A 13,478-nucleotide genomic window follows, 5' to 3' on the forward strand; every position below is an offset into this window, starting at 1 on the left:
TGCATGGCAAAAGTCCGCTAGCCTAAATGCTATAAAATGCTAACTTTTTTTTTTTAATGCTCTTAACAAATGGTTCAAACACATATTCCCAAAAAAATAATACCAATAAACTAAATTACGAATGTATTAAAAAAAAAAAAATTAAAAATAGCTCAAACAAAAACTTAGCTTATGTTGGTCTTAACAGGGAGCAGCCAGATTCAGCCATGTGAAATGGGTCATAAATTTTTCACTTTTGGCACTAGAGGGCAGTGTATCCACCCAAATCAGTAAAACTAAATGCAAACATTTTCAAAACAAACCATTACAACAACGCCACTTTAATTAAACGAATACTCAAAGCAGAAAAACTTAAAATCTTTTTTCTAATCGAATTACTATAGTTAATCGATTAATTGTTGCAGCACTAATCATTATATGTTAATGCACTGGTCTGAAATATACGGCCCGCGGGCCAGAAGTGGTCCACTAGGTGGTCCCATCTGCCACGCGTGGTTATTCTGCCTGACAAGCATCTTGTCGCTCATTCATACTCTACGTACAGAATCACATGCTTTTATTTTCACATTAACGCCTTAAAACCAGAAATTTTTGATTTGTGTGATCAAGTGCATGCACTACTGAACTTTCGTGTCCGCAGTCACATTCGTCCAGTCAAAATGGCGCCATCAATGGCAGCCAATGAGTTAACAAGGAAATGACCCAAAAATACCCCAAATCCAACTGGAAGTGACATAAAATCAAAAGGAAGTAAACTGGAAGTGCCCCAAAGTAAACAGGAAATGACCAATGGATATGGAAGCAGCCTGGAAATGCCCCAAAAATCATGAGAAAATGATCCAAAATTTAAAAGAAGGGACCTGTAACCACTCTTATAATTACGAAAAAAAAAAAACAGAAGATGTTAAATTAACTCTTTGCCTGCCATGGCAACCGATAGTTGTTCAACTTACTTAAACTGAGAGGACTGGCTGTGGATGCTCATCTTTCAGTGTCACTGATGGCGCTAGATGTCCAATCCATTTTGACTGGGAGGGGCGAATGAACTCGCACCCTCCCAGTCAAAATGGAAGTGACCAATAAATGCCTCAAAATCGACAGAAAGTAACTGAAAATCAGCAGCAAATAACCTGAAATGCCCCAAAATTAAACTCATTGGTTGCCATTGACTGCCATAGGCGTCCAATCCGTTATAAACAGGAGGGATGGCAGCGAATGAATGTGAAGTTGGCAACTCATCAGACGCAAATTTAATATGAACATATGTCATTATGTTGTGCTAAGTTTGTGCTCGTTAGTGCTGAAAATATTTTCGTTCTTGCTAGTATCGTTTTGTAATATTAACACTTCTTTTATCGGTCAATCTGAGGTCAACCAGAGGCTATATTTTGATTAAAAATGGTGTCAATCGTTTGTGCTGTAAAAAATTTTGTTTGTGCGCCTATCGTTTTTGAGATATAGAGATATTAATTTTGAGTTATGACGTCACTCGCAGCTTTTCCATATCCAACTCTCGCGGCTGACGGAGCGTACCAACTCTTTCAGTCCCAGAGGGGTGTCCTAAAAACTAGCGCAAACGTAGCACAAACAAATGGCACCCCTTCGGGTCCGTTTTACAGTAAATGGGGGGCTTCAGATATTAATTTCAAGTGTACTGCTAAATGTACCCAAAGGGGTGCTACATTTTTGCTAGATGTTGGGACATCCCTCTGTTATTGAGAGCGTTGGTACTATACGTCAACCACGACGAAGGGGCTGTGATTGGCGTCATCACTCGAAATGAACCATATCTCAATATCTATCAAATGATAGCAGCACAAATGAAAATTTTTACAGCACAAACGTAGCATAAAGGAATGGCACCATTTCAGGTCCATTTTGCAATAAATGGTGGGCTGCTTGACATCATCACTCGAAATTGAAACTTCAATATATCAAACGATAGCAGCAAAGACGAAACTTTTTACACCACAAACCAGCACAAACGAAGCATAAACGATAGACATCATTTTAAGCCATTTCTAATCAAAATGGGGGGCTGCTTCACCTCAGATTGACCTATAAAAGAATTGTCATAAAAATGATAGTAGCACAAACAAAGCTTTTTACAGCACAAACGATTTACATCATTTTATATTAATTTGCGTCTGATGGGGGGCCAACTTCACGGCGGTCAGCCAATGAATTCACTTAGGCTAGGTTTATGCTGCAGGTTTTAATGCACAAATCCGATTTTTTTTTGTTTTTTCCGATTCGGGTGAGGCATTAACTTGGTGATCTGAACAGGACAGGTCGCATAAAAGTGGACCATTTCAAATTCGATCTAGGTCACTTATGTATATGGTTAAAATCCGAACTGGGCTACCTTTTTCCAGAATGTGGCTGCAGTCTAAACTGTCAAGTCTCCCAAATCAGAATACATGCAACAGTTACGTAAACAAAGAGTGAGAGGCACGAAGGACGCCAGCGATGGAGCCGTACATTAGAACTCGGCTTTTAGGGAAGAAGTGGGCTTGACAACAGTCATAAAAAAATATAATGGGGAGGGGCGTTGGATAAGCCTGAGAATGCTCAGTTTTCTTTTGTGCGGCAAATGAGTAGTACTCTATTTCAATAATGCTTACATAGCCGAGAGTCAGGACAAACTGACCCTATGTGTGTGTGTCATGCAGGCAAAGTGTGTGCAATTGTTCTATCAATCCATATAAACTTTGAATATGAGACTAAATGGGGAGTATTTACTGTATGTCTGTTATTTGTGTCCTCTTTTTGGAACTCAAAATGGGATCACCCTAGAAAAGGGATCGGGAACCTATGTTTCGTGAGCCATGTATGGCTCTTTTGATGACCGCATATGGCTCTTTGCCAAACCGTCATCTTAAATGTGGAACCCAATATGAAGCAGCTATGATGAGCTGATGGCGCATTCACACATTATTCTTGGACACTTCAAATATGCGATGCAATAATATGCTTCAAGTCTGGTCACGCGGAAATGGGCGAGATCGCCTCATGCGTTAAGTCACCACTCGGCCAGCGGCGGTGTCAGCCCCTCCCAACTAGATGCCGAGCAAACTGGAGTATATAAAAATACATAGGGGAAAAGGGAACCACGTAGTACCCCAAGTCACACAGGTGCTTCACTTTCGTGACTTTTTGGACTGTCAAATTGTCACCACTTTCAGGAGAGCAAGACTCACGAAACGACCGCCCTGAAAGGCTCCGCCTGTCTCGGTCGCTGTTACTGACACGTCCTCTGGTCTTCCCTGATTGTGGTTTCCTATTCCAGGAAATATACGCGGCGCCACACCGAGTTTCTATCTGTTATTTTCCTTGTAGTGAGTGCACAACTGCGCAACGATTGTAACAACCCAAGTAACGATGTTAGACTTTCTTTGTCGTTTTCTCAAGATTTATCTCAATCGCAACTCGGCGACTGCTCGTAAAAGCAGAGCGTGACCACCCTTTGCCTCCTGTGTAATGCATTCAAATGAGTTCACGCAAGAAACAATGCTTACAAAACGTACTCAGACAAGCTGGCAAAAGAACATAGAATATACAGTGTGTGTTTCTAAACATACAGTGCTGGCCAAAAGTATTGGCACCCCTGCAATTCTGTCAGATAATGCTCAATTTCTCCCAGAAAATGATTGCAATTACAAATGCTTTGGTAGTAATACCTTCATTTATTTCGCTTGCAATGAAAAAACACAAAAGCAAACGGAAAAAAAATAAATCATTGTCATTTTACACAAAACTCCAAAAATGGGCCAGACAAAAGTATTGGCACCCTCAGCCAAATACTTGGTAGCATAACCTTAAGACAAAATAACTGCGAACAACCGCTTCCGGTATCCATTAATGAGATTCTTACAATGTTCTGCAGGAAATTTAGACCATTCTTCTTTGGCCAACTGCTCCAGGTCTCTGAGATTTGAAGTGTGCCTTCTCCAAACTGCCATTTTCAGATCTCTCCACAGGTGTTCTATGGGATTAAGGTCCGGACTCATTGCTGGCCACTTTAGAAGTCTCCAGGGCTTTCTCTCAAACCATTTTCTTGTGCTTTTTGAAGTATGTTTTGGGTCATTGTCCTGCTGGAAGACCCATGACCTCTGAGGGAGACCCAGCTTTCTCACACTGGGCCCTACATTATGCTGCAAAATTTGTTGGTAGTTTTCTGACTTCATTATGCAATGCACACGGTCAAGTAGTCCAGTGCCAAAGGCAGCAAAGCAACCCCAAAACATCAGGGAACCTCCGCCTTGTTTGACTGTAGGGACCGTGTTCTATTCTTTGAAGGCCTCGTTTTTTTCCCCGTAAACTCTATGTTGATGCCTTTTCCCCAAAAGCTCTATTTTTTGGGTGATAATACTTTTGTCCGGCCCATTTTTGGAGTTTTGTTTAAAATGATAATGTCATGTTTGTGTGTGTTCTCAGCTCTTTTTTCTTTATTCAGCACCTGATTGAGCCAGACTGGTGGGGTAACGCAACACACCTGTGCTTGATTAGGAAAGCTCAATATTTAAGGAAGCCTGTCACCATCTGCAAGTGTGGGACTATTGCATGTTACTTCCTTGCTTACCGCTGTGCGCTCATCGTCATCCTTCGTGCTTCCCGACATTCTACGGTCGTGTTCTGGTTTGATCATTTTTACTTTTGTGCTTTTTTGGACTTTGTAGTTGGAGTTTTGTACGCCTTCTAGCGTGCTCTCTTAGTTGTACCTTGTTATTTTCGCATTTTTTGGTGTGCTCTTTTAGTTGTACTTTGTTACACTCGCGTTTTGACGTGCTCCCTTTGTTGTACGTATTAAATACAAACATTCACTCTACCTGATTTCCTGGTGTGTGTTTGGGATCCCCATCAACGGCTTGCCGTTTATAACAGATAATGATTGTTTTTGTCCATTCTCTTTTGTGTTTTTCCATTGCAAGCAAAAGAAATGTAGATATCACTTTTTCTGGGAGAAATTGAGCATTATCTGACAGAATTGCAGGGGTGCCAATACTTTTGGCCAGCAGTGTACATACACATAGACAAACACTATATGGCGTTTGTGGAATCCCATTTTAAAACATGTCGGGTTTTGATTCTTTCTGTCTAAAAGGTTTCCGACCCCTACCCTAGAATGATGTACAGCCAGCATTTGTTGTTATTTGTTTCGATGCCTCTCCGCATGCGGGTCAGTTTTCTCAAAGCATGTCGGAATGCGAGTTAGTGCGCATTCGTACTACATTTACGGGCTCAATGGGAAAAGGCAGTCTGAACGGGCACGCCAAAAAACGGACATGTAGCCTTATTTGGCCAAAATTAACTTGTCTGGCCCACATCAATTCTAATTACCATGAATGTGGCCTGCGAACCAAAATGTGTTTGACACCACTGATTGAATATATTTTGACTAACTTACTCTTCTCATTTTTCTATGGTAGCACATATCCGCCAGGTGAAGAACAACATAGGCAAGACATCCCAGCAGCTTATTCCCTCTCTCTACACAAACACATGAGGTACGTTAATCAGATCATCTGATGACATGGCAAAACTCTTGTACCCCTCTGGTCCAAGTCTTTCATCTCCACACTAATGATTTCCTTTCAATTAGCTTTTTATTTTCCCCTTCCTACTGTGTTAACCACCTCATGTTTTTACAAGGCTAAAGGAGCAGACATTAAAAGCTCATATAAAAAGCTGTGGATCAGGAGGGTAGTCATGATGAGTCACTAAATGTTGGTTCTATTCAGCTTTGCCTGGTGCACTCCAAGGAGCGCTACATGGAGTCCTGACATTGAGCCAGTTGGATGAAGCTGTCAGGGACACCATGCGCTGCGGGGGATGCACCGCCAGCCGAGCCTCCTTCATTGGAGCCTGCTTCGGGGCACAGGTACAGCAATGGGGGCTGAAAAGCCTCTACATATGGAGGGTATTGAGTTTTTCGTTTTAGAACTGTTTAATCAAGTGTTCTTCTGCGTAACAAATTGGTTATACCATCACCTAAAGTACGGTTAATATCACTGCTGAAATAAATACACAGCATTGATAAATACCAAAATCATATCCATTAGGGGTGTGACAAAATATCGAAATGGTGATATATCGTGATACTTTGTATCCCAAAAGGTTATCGATATGCTCCTGCCAAGAATGGAGATATCACTTTAAAAAGGTGTCAATGTTTAAAAAAAAAAAGTTGTTATCAAAATCTTCCACCATAATACAACCCCTAGCAAAAAGTATGCAATCACCAGTCTCGGACGAGCACTCACTCAGACATTTTATCATGTAGAAAGAACTCGGATAAAAAGCTTGAAAAAATAATGAATTAGTTCAAAAGTGCAACTCCTTAGCATTCAGAAACCCTAAAAGAAATAAATAGAAAACATTGTGGTGGTCAGTAAATGTTACTCTTATAGAGCAAGAGCAGGGAAATGTATATGGAATCACTCCATTCTGAGGAAAAAAATATGGAATCATGAGAAACAAACAAATAACAATCAAAACACATCTCTAGTATTTAGTACCACCACCTCTGGCTTTTATGACAGCTTGCATGGTCTCTGACGCATGGACTCGATGAGTATTCTTCATCAATTTGGTGCCAACTCTCTTTGATTGCAGTTGCCAAATCATCCTTGCAGGTCGAAGGCTTTCCGTGGATTTTTTTTTTTTTTTAATTTATTTATTTATTTTTTTTTTTTTTTTTTTTTCAATTTTACCAATGGTTTTATATAGGGTTGAGATCTGCACTATTTGCAGGCCATGACATCGACTGGATGAGTCTTTCTCCAAGGAATGCTTTAACAGTTTTAGCTCTGTGGTATGATGCATTGTCATCTTGGAAAATGACAAACATATTTCCAATTGAAGAGACAAGAAAGCTGTCTAAAATTTCAATGAAACTTGTGCATTTATTGAAGATTCAACCACAGCCATCTCCCCAGTGCCTTTGCCTGACATACAGCCCCATATTATCAAGGACTGAGGGAATTTTGATTTCTTCAGGCAATCATCTTTGTAAATCTCACTGGAACGGCACCAAACAAAAGTTCCAGCATTATCACCTTGTCAACAGTCAAGAATCTGCATTGGACAAGGTGTCAAGAGTCAAAAATCTGCATTGGACAAGGTGATGATGCTGGAACTTTTGTTTGGTCCTGTTCCAGTGAGACCTTAAATGCCCCAAAATTACCTAATTGCCTGTCATTCACTGCCACTGACAGCCATAGACATTCAATCCGTTTGAAGTGGGAGGGATGGCAGCAAATGAACAAATGTTCATTCGCTGCCACCCTCCCAGTTCAAATGGATTAGACGTCTACTCGTGATAAACTCATTCCAATTCACAGCAGAAGCTTCTTTTTCCTGTTGATTAGTGGTTTTGTAGAATATCCTAGAATGATTTCCTGACCAATGTATTGATAATCGTTGTATCGCGTATCGTATCATGAGGTACCAAGAGGTTCACACTCCTAATATCAATGTTTGTGTAATGGTTGATACAACAGTATGAAGATTTTTTTTTTTAATCCCAAAATATAATGTTAGAATTGTTTAAGGAAAAAAGCTCAGGAAAAAAAAAAGTAGTAATGATAAAGAAAAAGTATTTCTTGAAAAGGAAAACATGATTTTAGTAGATAGGTTTTACACTGGTCTACAAGCAAAATGCTTGCTGAATAAAAGTAGTGAAACTTTCCTAAATTTGGGTCACTGAAAAGGGAAAAAAAAAGAGGTCAAAAGTGTCAATTGGCTATAGTTTTTTAGATACAATATCTGGCCAAAATGTTAAAACCCAAGCAATTTAGATGAAATATATTGCATGAATCCTGGAATTTGGGAAATTGACAAAATGTATTAATGTCAACACATTTCATAAGCGGTGGCATACACTGTATCCATCTCATATCTAATGTAGCAACTTGTAAAACTGATATTATTTAATTACACCAATGTATCTTTGTAATAGTGTTATGAAAAAGTCTTAACCTCTTGGAATTTCTCACATTTCTGCATGAAATCACCATCAAATGTGATGTGATCTTTGTCAAAATCACACAGATGTAAAAACAGTGTCTGCTTTAACTGAAACCACCCAAACATTTATAGGTTTTCATATTTTATTGAGGATAGCATGCAAACAAGGACAGAAGGGGGGGGGGGGGTAAGTACGTGAACCCTCTGCCTAAGGAGACTTAAAGAGCAATTGAAACCAATTTTTACCAAATAATTTAAGTCAGGTGTGTGCCCAATCACTGATGAGTGGTTTAAAGCTGCCCTGCCCACTATAAAACACACCCCTGGTAAGAATAGTCTTGATGAGAAGCATTGTCTGATGTGCGTCATGGCTCAAAAGAGCTGTCTGAAGACTTTGTACCAAGCTTAATAATGATTAGCACATTTGTGCCTTTGATCCTAAAGCTACTGAGGCGTCTCTGGCTAGATCAAAGCTACAAACTTGTCAATCATCGTTAACTTTAAGTACAAAACGCAAAAGTACAAAATAAAAACTGTTTGGTCGCACTGCTTTTCAGGAGGGAGGGTGAGGGGCCGTACGAGCATTAAGCAAAAAAACAAATATATTTTTTAAATTAAAAACCCAATCCTTTTTACCCGATTCCGATCCTCTGATAAATGGCGCGATTGGCCGATTTCTGATCATGTGATAGGATCGGGACATGTATTCATTGAATACATAGTGTAATAATATAAATATAAAATAAATAAATGAATAATGTAGTCATAGTGAGTCAGTCTTCCCAAACAGAGCTATTCAAGTCTGGTGAAGAGTCTTTTGGTTTTTATATAGTAAACCCCCCCAAAAATCGCTATGTCAGTTTTTTTCCAATATTATTCAGCCCTAAATTGCATAATGTAATATCGCCATATATTTTGGAATAGATTTTTCAAACACTTACTCATAGATTTCATAATGATATTGACGGGGCGCGGGGCCGATTAAGAGGGGGCCTGCATTGTTGGCGTGGCTGATGAGTGGAATCACAAAGAGCTTTTTTCATTGAAAATGCTTGTGAATAAATGCCTAAATCCTTGAATTCTTTATAGATATGGACGTAAAACAGTCTTGATTCTTGGTTAAAAGCAAAAAAAAAAAAAAAAACCTTCAGTTAGCATTTATTTTACGTAAATATGTCAAAGTACGATGTTAGTCAATTAATCAATGTGGCGGCCGTCATATGTAAACAGAGCTTGTCTGGTGAAAATTCATGTGAAAAAATGCTTAAATCCCCCAATTCTTTATAGTTTCGAACGTAAAAGTCTCAATTCTTAGTTAAAGGGGGGGGGGGGGCAGTTAGCATTTATTTTACGTAAATCTGTCGAAGAATGATGCTAGTCTGTTAGCCATTGTGGCAGCCCCCTTATCACAACTAAGAGCTTTTCCGGTGAAAATTCTTGTGAATAAATGCTTGAATACCCGAATTCTTTATAGATATGAACGTAAAACGGCATCGATTCTTTGTTAAAAGAGCATAAACTGGGCAGTTAGCATTTATCTTACATACTGGACTGTCTCAGGAAATTAGAATACACAATATTCTAATTTTTTGAGACAGTCCTGTGTATATATACAGGACTGTCTCAGGAAATTAGAATACACAATATTCTAATTTCCTGAGACAGTCAGGAAATTAGAATATTGTGTATTCTAATTTCCTGAGACAGTCCTGTATATATACACAGGACTGTCTCAAAAAATTAGAATATTGTGTATTCTAATTTTCTGAGACAGTCCAGTATATATGTCGAAGAATGACACCAATGCCGTGGCGGTTGATTTCTCCCATTGATTTTTTTTTCCCAACGTTTCAAAATTCATGCATGGTATGAAAATATTATACGTAATTACCTTGAATCCCCGAACAAATCACTCCTGAGACAATCCTTCCTGTTTGTATGCGGTACAGCTTTCGTACTGTTTCAACATAAATCCGGCGTTGGATCCCTGCATGTGTTGCAACCGACTGCGAAACCTGAAGATGACTGTAGGACAGCCCCCCCACTTGAAGGCCTTGCGCAGTGGCTGACGGAAATGACCCGTCAATACAATTATGAAGTCTATGCCTTACTGTACATGTTCGTGCGTCATGGCTCGGTCAAAAGAGCTGTCTGAAGACCTGACAGCACTATTCCATTTCTTATTTTATTTCGATCAATTGGTGCATGTGTAAAACAGGTCAATAAATCACAATTTATAAAATTATCAGAAAAATCTGAACGAAGGCAGAGCATAAATCAAGCCTTCCATTATCAAGGTAGAATGCACTGCGTCTCGAAATATGTCCATCGACACAAGTGTTGTTGTGAGGCACATCAAGTTGTCTCCCCTTGCCTAGAAGCGATTTTCTACCTGTAAACAAATGTGTAACACTTGCATTTATGCATTTAGGGTAAAAAGCCTGTGTATGACTTGTAGTAGATGAGTGTTAGTTTTCCATTCCTTTTTTTGTTGTATAGCTATATTTAGCGAAGCTAATGTCTCAGCTGTTGCACATCTGCCTTCATGAACACAAAATTCCTGTTTTCATGTGTTAGGACACATTCAACTTTGTTGATGTGCAGGCACTGGATGCCCTGATTGCGTTTCCATCCACTGGCATTAGACTAATAAAATACAAAAACATGGTTGTGGCGACTCTTCGCCATTTCTTCATGTTGTCCCCACATGTCGTGATGATGGCAGATGGAAGCGGTATTTCCAAATTGTCTTTTTTGAGGGATTTTGATGAGTGATGCCGCTCCAGTTTCTTTGTTGTTTTGGTTTGAGCAGTGTTTTTCGACCTTTTCTGACTCACGGCACGTTTTTACATTGGAAAAAATCTCGCGGCACACCACATATAAAAAATGTTCCAAAATTACTCTCTGCACAGTATATTTAATTATAAAATAATTTGTCCATATTTATACTTACTCAGTAAGAAACTTGAGCCTGTTTAGATGAACTCGAAGCCAATATCCTGGCAGGAATCTTCGTCAACAGCTCCCAGTCTCTCTGTTTTTATTTTATTTTTTATATAGCAGTTAGGCTTGAAAAGCTCAGAATTATCAGACAAGGCGACTTTAGCAATGTCTTTAACTGCATCTGAGTCGAGCACCTTGCTGACAATGGCTTTGCAGGCAGGTAATATTAATGTTTCCGTCACAGTGTGGGACTTTTTGGATTTAGCAACAAGTTCAGTCAGCAACAAGGCTTTGAGGGCTTTCTCATTTACCTTTGTAGTTTTTCTCAAAAAGCTGCCTGTTTCTCTGTGTTTTTATGAAGGCAAAAAAAATAGTCCATCAGCTTGTTTTTAAGCAACGTTTGGATAACTGCTCCTGTCGTGTTCAAGAATTGCTCGGATTTCTAGCAATCAGACACCTTACGGTCCTCGACAATGTATTGGAATAAAACACAGGGGGAGGATTGACAGTCGTCACATATGGCTAAAATGGAAAGGACAATTTCGTGTATATCGACACTTGAGAAGTCTAATCAAATGATGTACAGTAGACGTGCTGGGGTCCACATTGTCGTGGACAGCCAGGTGGCTTATTGCTAGAAATCCGAGCGGTTCTTCAATGCGACACGAGCAATGTTCGCTCATATGCACATGACCGCAACCTTGTACCTCCTCCTTCGTTCCGAGTGCAACTCCTCCCGATGATATATAAAAAATGCGAAATTGAATCATTTCTCGCAGCACACCTGACGATCTCTCAGGGCATACTAGTGTGCCACAGCACACCGGTCGAAAAAGACTGGGTTAGACAACGTGTATAACGAGAGCAGAAATGCAGAAGTAAAGTGGAAGTACCTCAGAAACTGGTGTGAATATCCAATAATACGGTGAGCACAGCTGCGGCTTATGGTTCTGTGCGGCTTATCGATGAACACATTCCGTTTTCATGTCAAATTTGGTGGGTGGTGGCTTATAGTCAGGTACACCTTACAGGTACACCAATCTTAGCTGCCTCTTACATTCCTAACCATAAAAAGGGAGAAATTCTGCAGCAGGATGGTGCTCAATCGCATACTTCAATCTCTACCTCAAAGTTCCTCAAGGCAAAGAAGATCAAGATCCTCCAGGACTGGCCAGCCCAGTCACCAGACATGAAAATCATTGAGCATGTCTGGGGTAGGATGAAAGAGGAAGCATGGAAGACGAAACCCAAGAATGTTGATGAACTCTGGGAGGCATGCAAGACTGCTTTCTTTGATTTTCCTGATGAACAACTTCATCAATAATTTGTATGAATCCTTGCCGAAGCCCATGGGAGTAATACAAAATATTAAATTTGGATCTCACGACACTACTACGTAATTCGCTTAAGTTATGTCACATATTTTTATATTTGAAGTACAGTTTTTGTTCAATTTTCACACTACTTTCTGTAGGCGACAAAACTTTTGTCTTGCCAAAGTTGGACCTTTATGTCTTCATTAAATAACAAATCTTTTTTCAGTGAAACAAATCTATTTTTGTACATTCAACATCATTTGGGAGGGTCTTAGCTTTCATATGAGCCATTTCTGAAACCAATTGAATAATTAAAAGTCAGGTTATTAGCAATTGTTTCTACAAAATGGATAAGCGACAAGACCTTTGTCAGGGAATGTAGTCCGAAAATTACGGTAGTAGCTTTATAACTTCCTAGTCACACTCATTCAGGAAAAAAAAAATACACTAGCCTGCACTTTATTCAGTATTAAAACTAAAAACAAGTTGTAGAATTCTCAAGGTCTGGACGCTCTTATCTAATTTGCAATACCTTTTGTAAAACTTAACCTTCCCATTTTGAATATGCACATGGATGTTACATCAATTGCCATGCTTTTATGATCTGCAGCAGAGTTTAAAATGGCAAAGTATCAAACTACTCTATTGAGGAAATACTGTCAAAAACGTCAGCTTTTAAAGGGAAAGGCATAAGTGTTCTCTCCGGGACAGCTGCCAAAACACAGTAAGTCAGTCGCACTGTTAGAGCTGTGCTTGAGATACAGTAGGGACCTCTCACTTATCAGTGTAATGCAGGATATTGAAACATTCTGTTTTGGTCTTCATACATATAATGTACTTACTGCAGTTCTCCGTGGAATGGTTCGTAACTGTAAACGCTGATCTGGCTTGTATTTCAGCTATGGGAGAGTGTAGGCGGATAGTGAGAGCTGCGTCAGCTACAATGACATCATAGCAGCATGACACTGTGTATCCTGCCAATACATTCAGTAAAGAAAAGGACACAGTAAACAAGGGACAATAATAGATTAAATCCAGCATTATGTGTTCTCTTCTTTGGCACTTGGAAATTTCTTGTACAGTTAAGACAAGCTTGATTCCTCTCATGGATTTCCTAATATCATAGTTTCAAACGAAACAGTCTTATCATTCATTTATCATTCATTTAACTGGTTGACTTCAAAGCTTTTCTAATAGTGTTGACATTTATCCAAGCGTGAATCATATAAATTAAATTGTTTCCAGTCAGTG

General features: G+C 39.4%; 1 protein-coding gene across 1 annotated transcript in view; it reads left to right on the top strand.

Annotated features, from left to right (window-relative positions):
- Positions 1-13,478, top strand: part of LOC130908456 (crystallin J1A-like) — a 71,127-nt gene that overhangs the window by 50,796 nt on the left and 6,853 nt on the right. Inside the window, exons 10-11 of the mRNA XM_057823894.1 lie at positions 5,430-5,507; positions 5,742-5,881. Coding sequence (XP_057679877.1) covers positions 5,430-5,507; positions 5,742-5,881 — 218 coding nt within the window. The remainder of the gene's footprint in view (positions 1-5,429; positions 5,508-5,741; positions 5,882-13,478) is intronic.

The sequence above is a fragment of the Corythoichthys intestinalis genome, chromosome 20 (genome assembly GCF_030265065.1).
Source record: "Corythoichthys intestinalis isolate RoL2023-P3 chromosome 20, ASM3026506v1, whole genome shotgun sequence".
In the NCBI taxonomy this organism is placed as follows: domain Eukaryota; kingdom Metazoa; phylum Chordata; class Actinopteri; order Syngnathiformes; family Syngnathidae; genus Corythoichthys; species Corythoichthys intestinalis.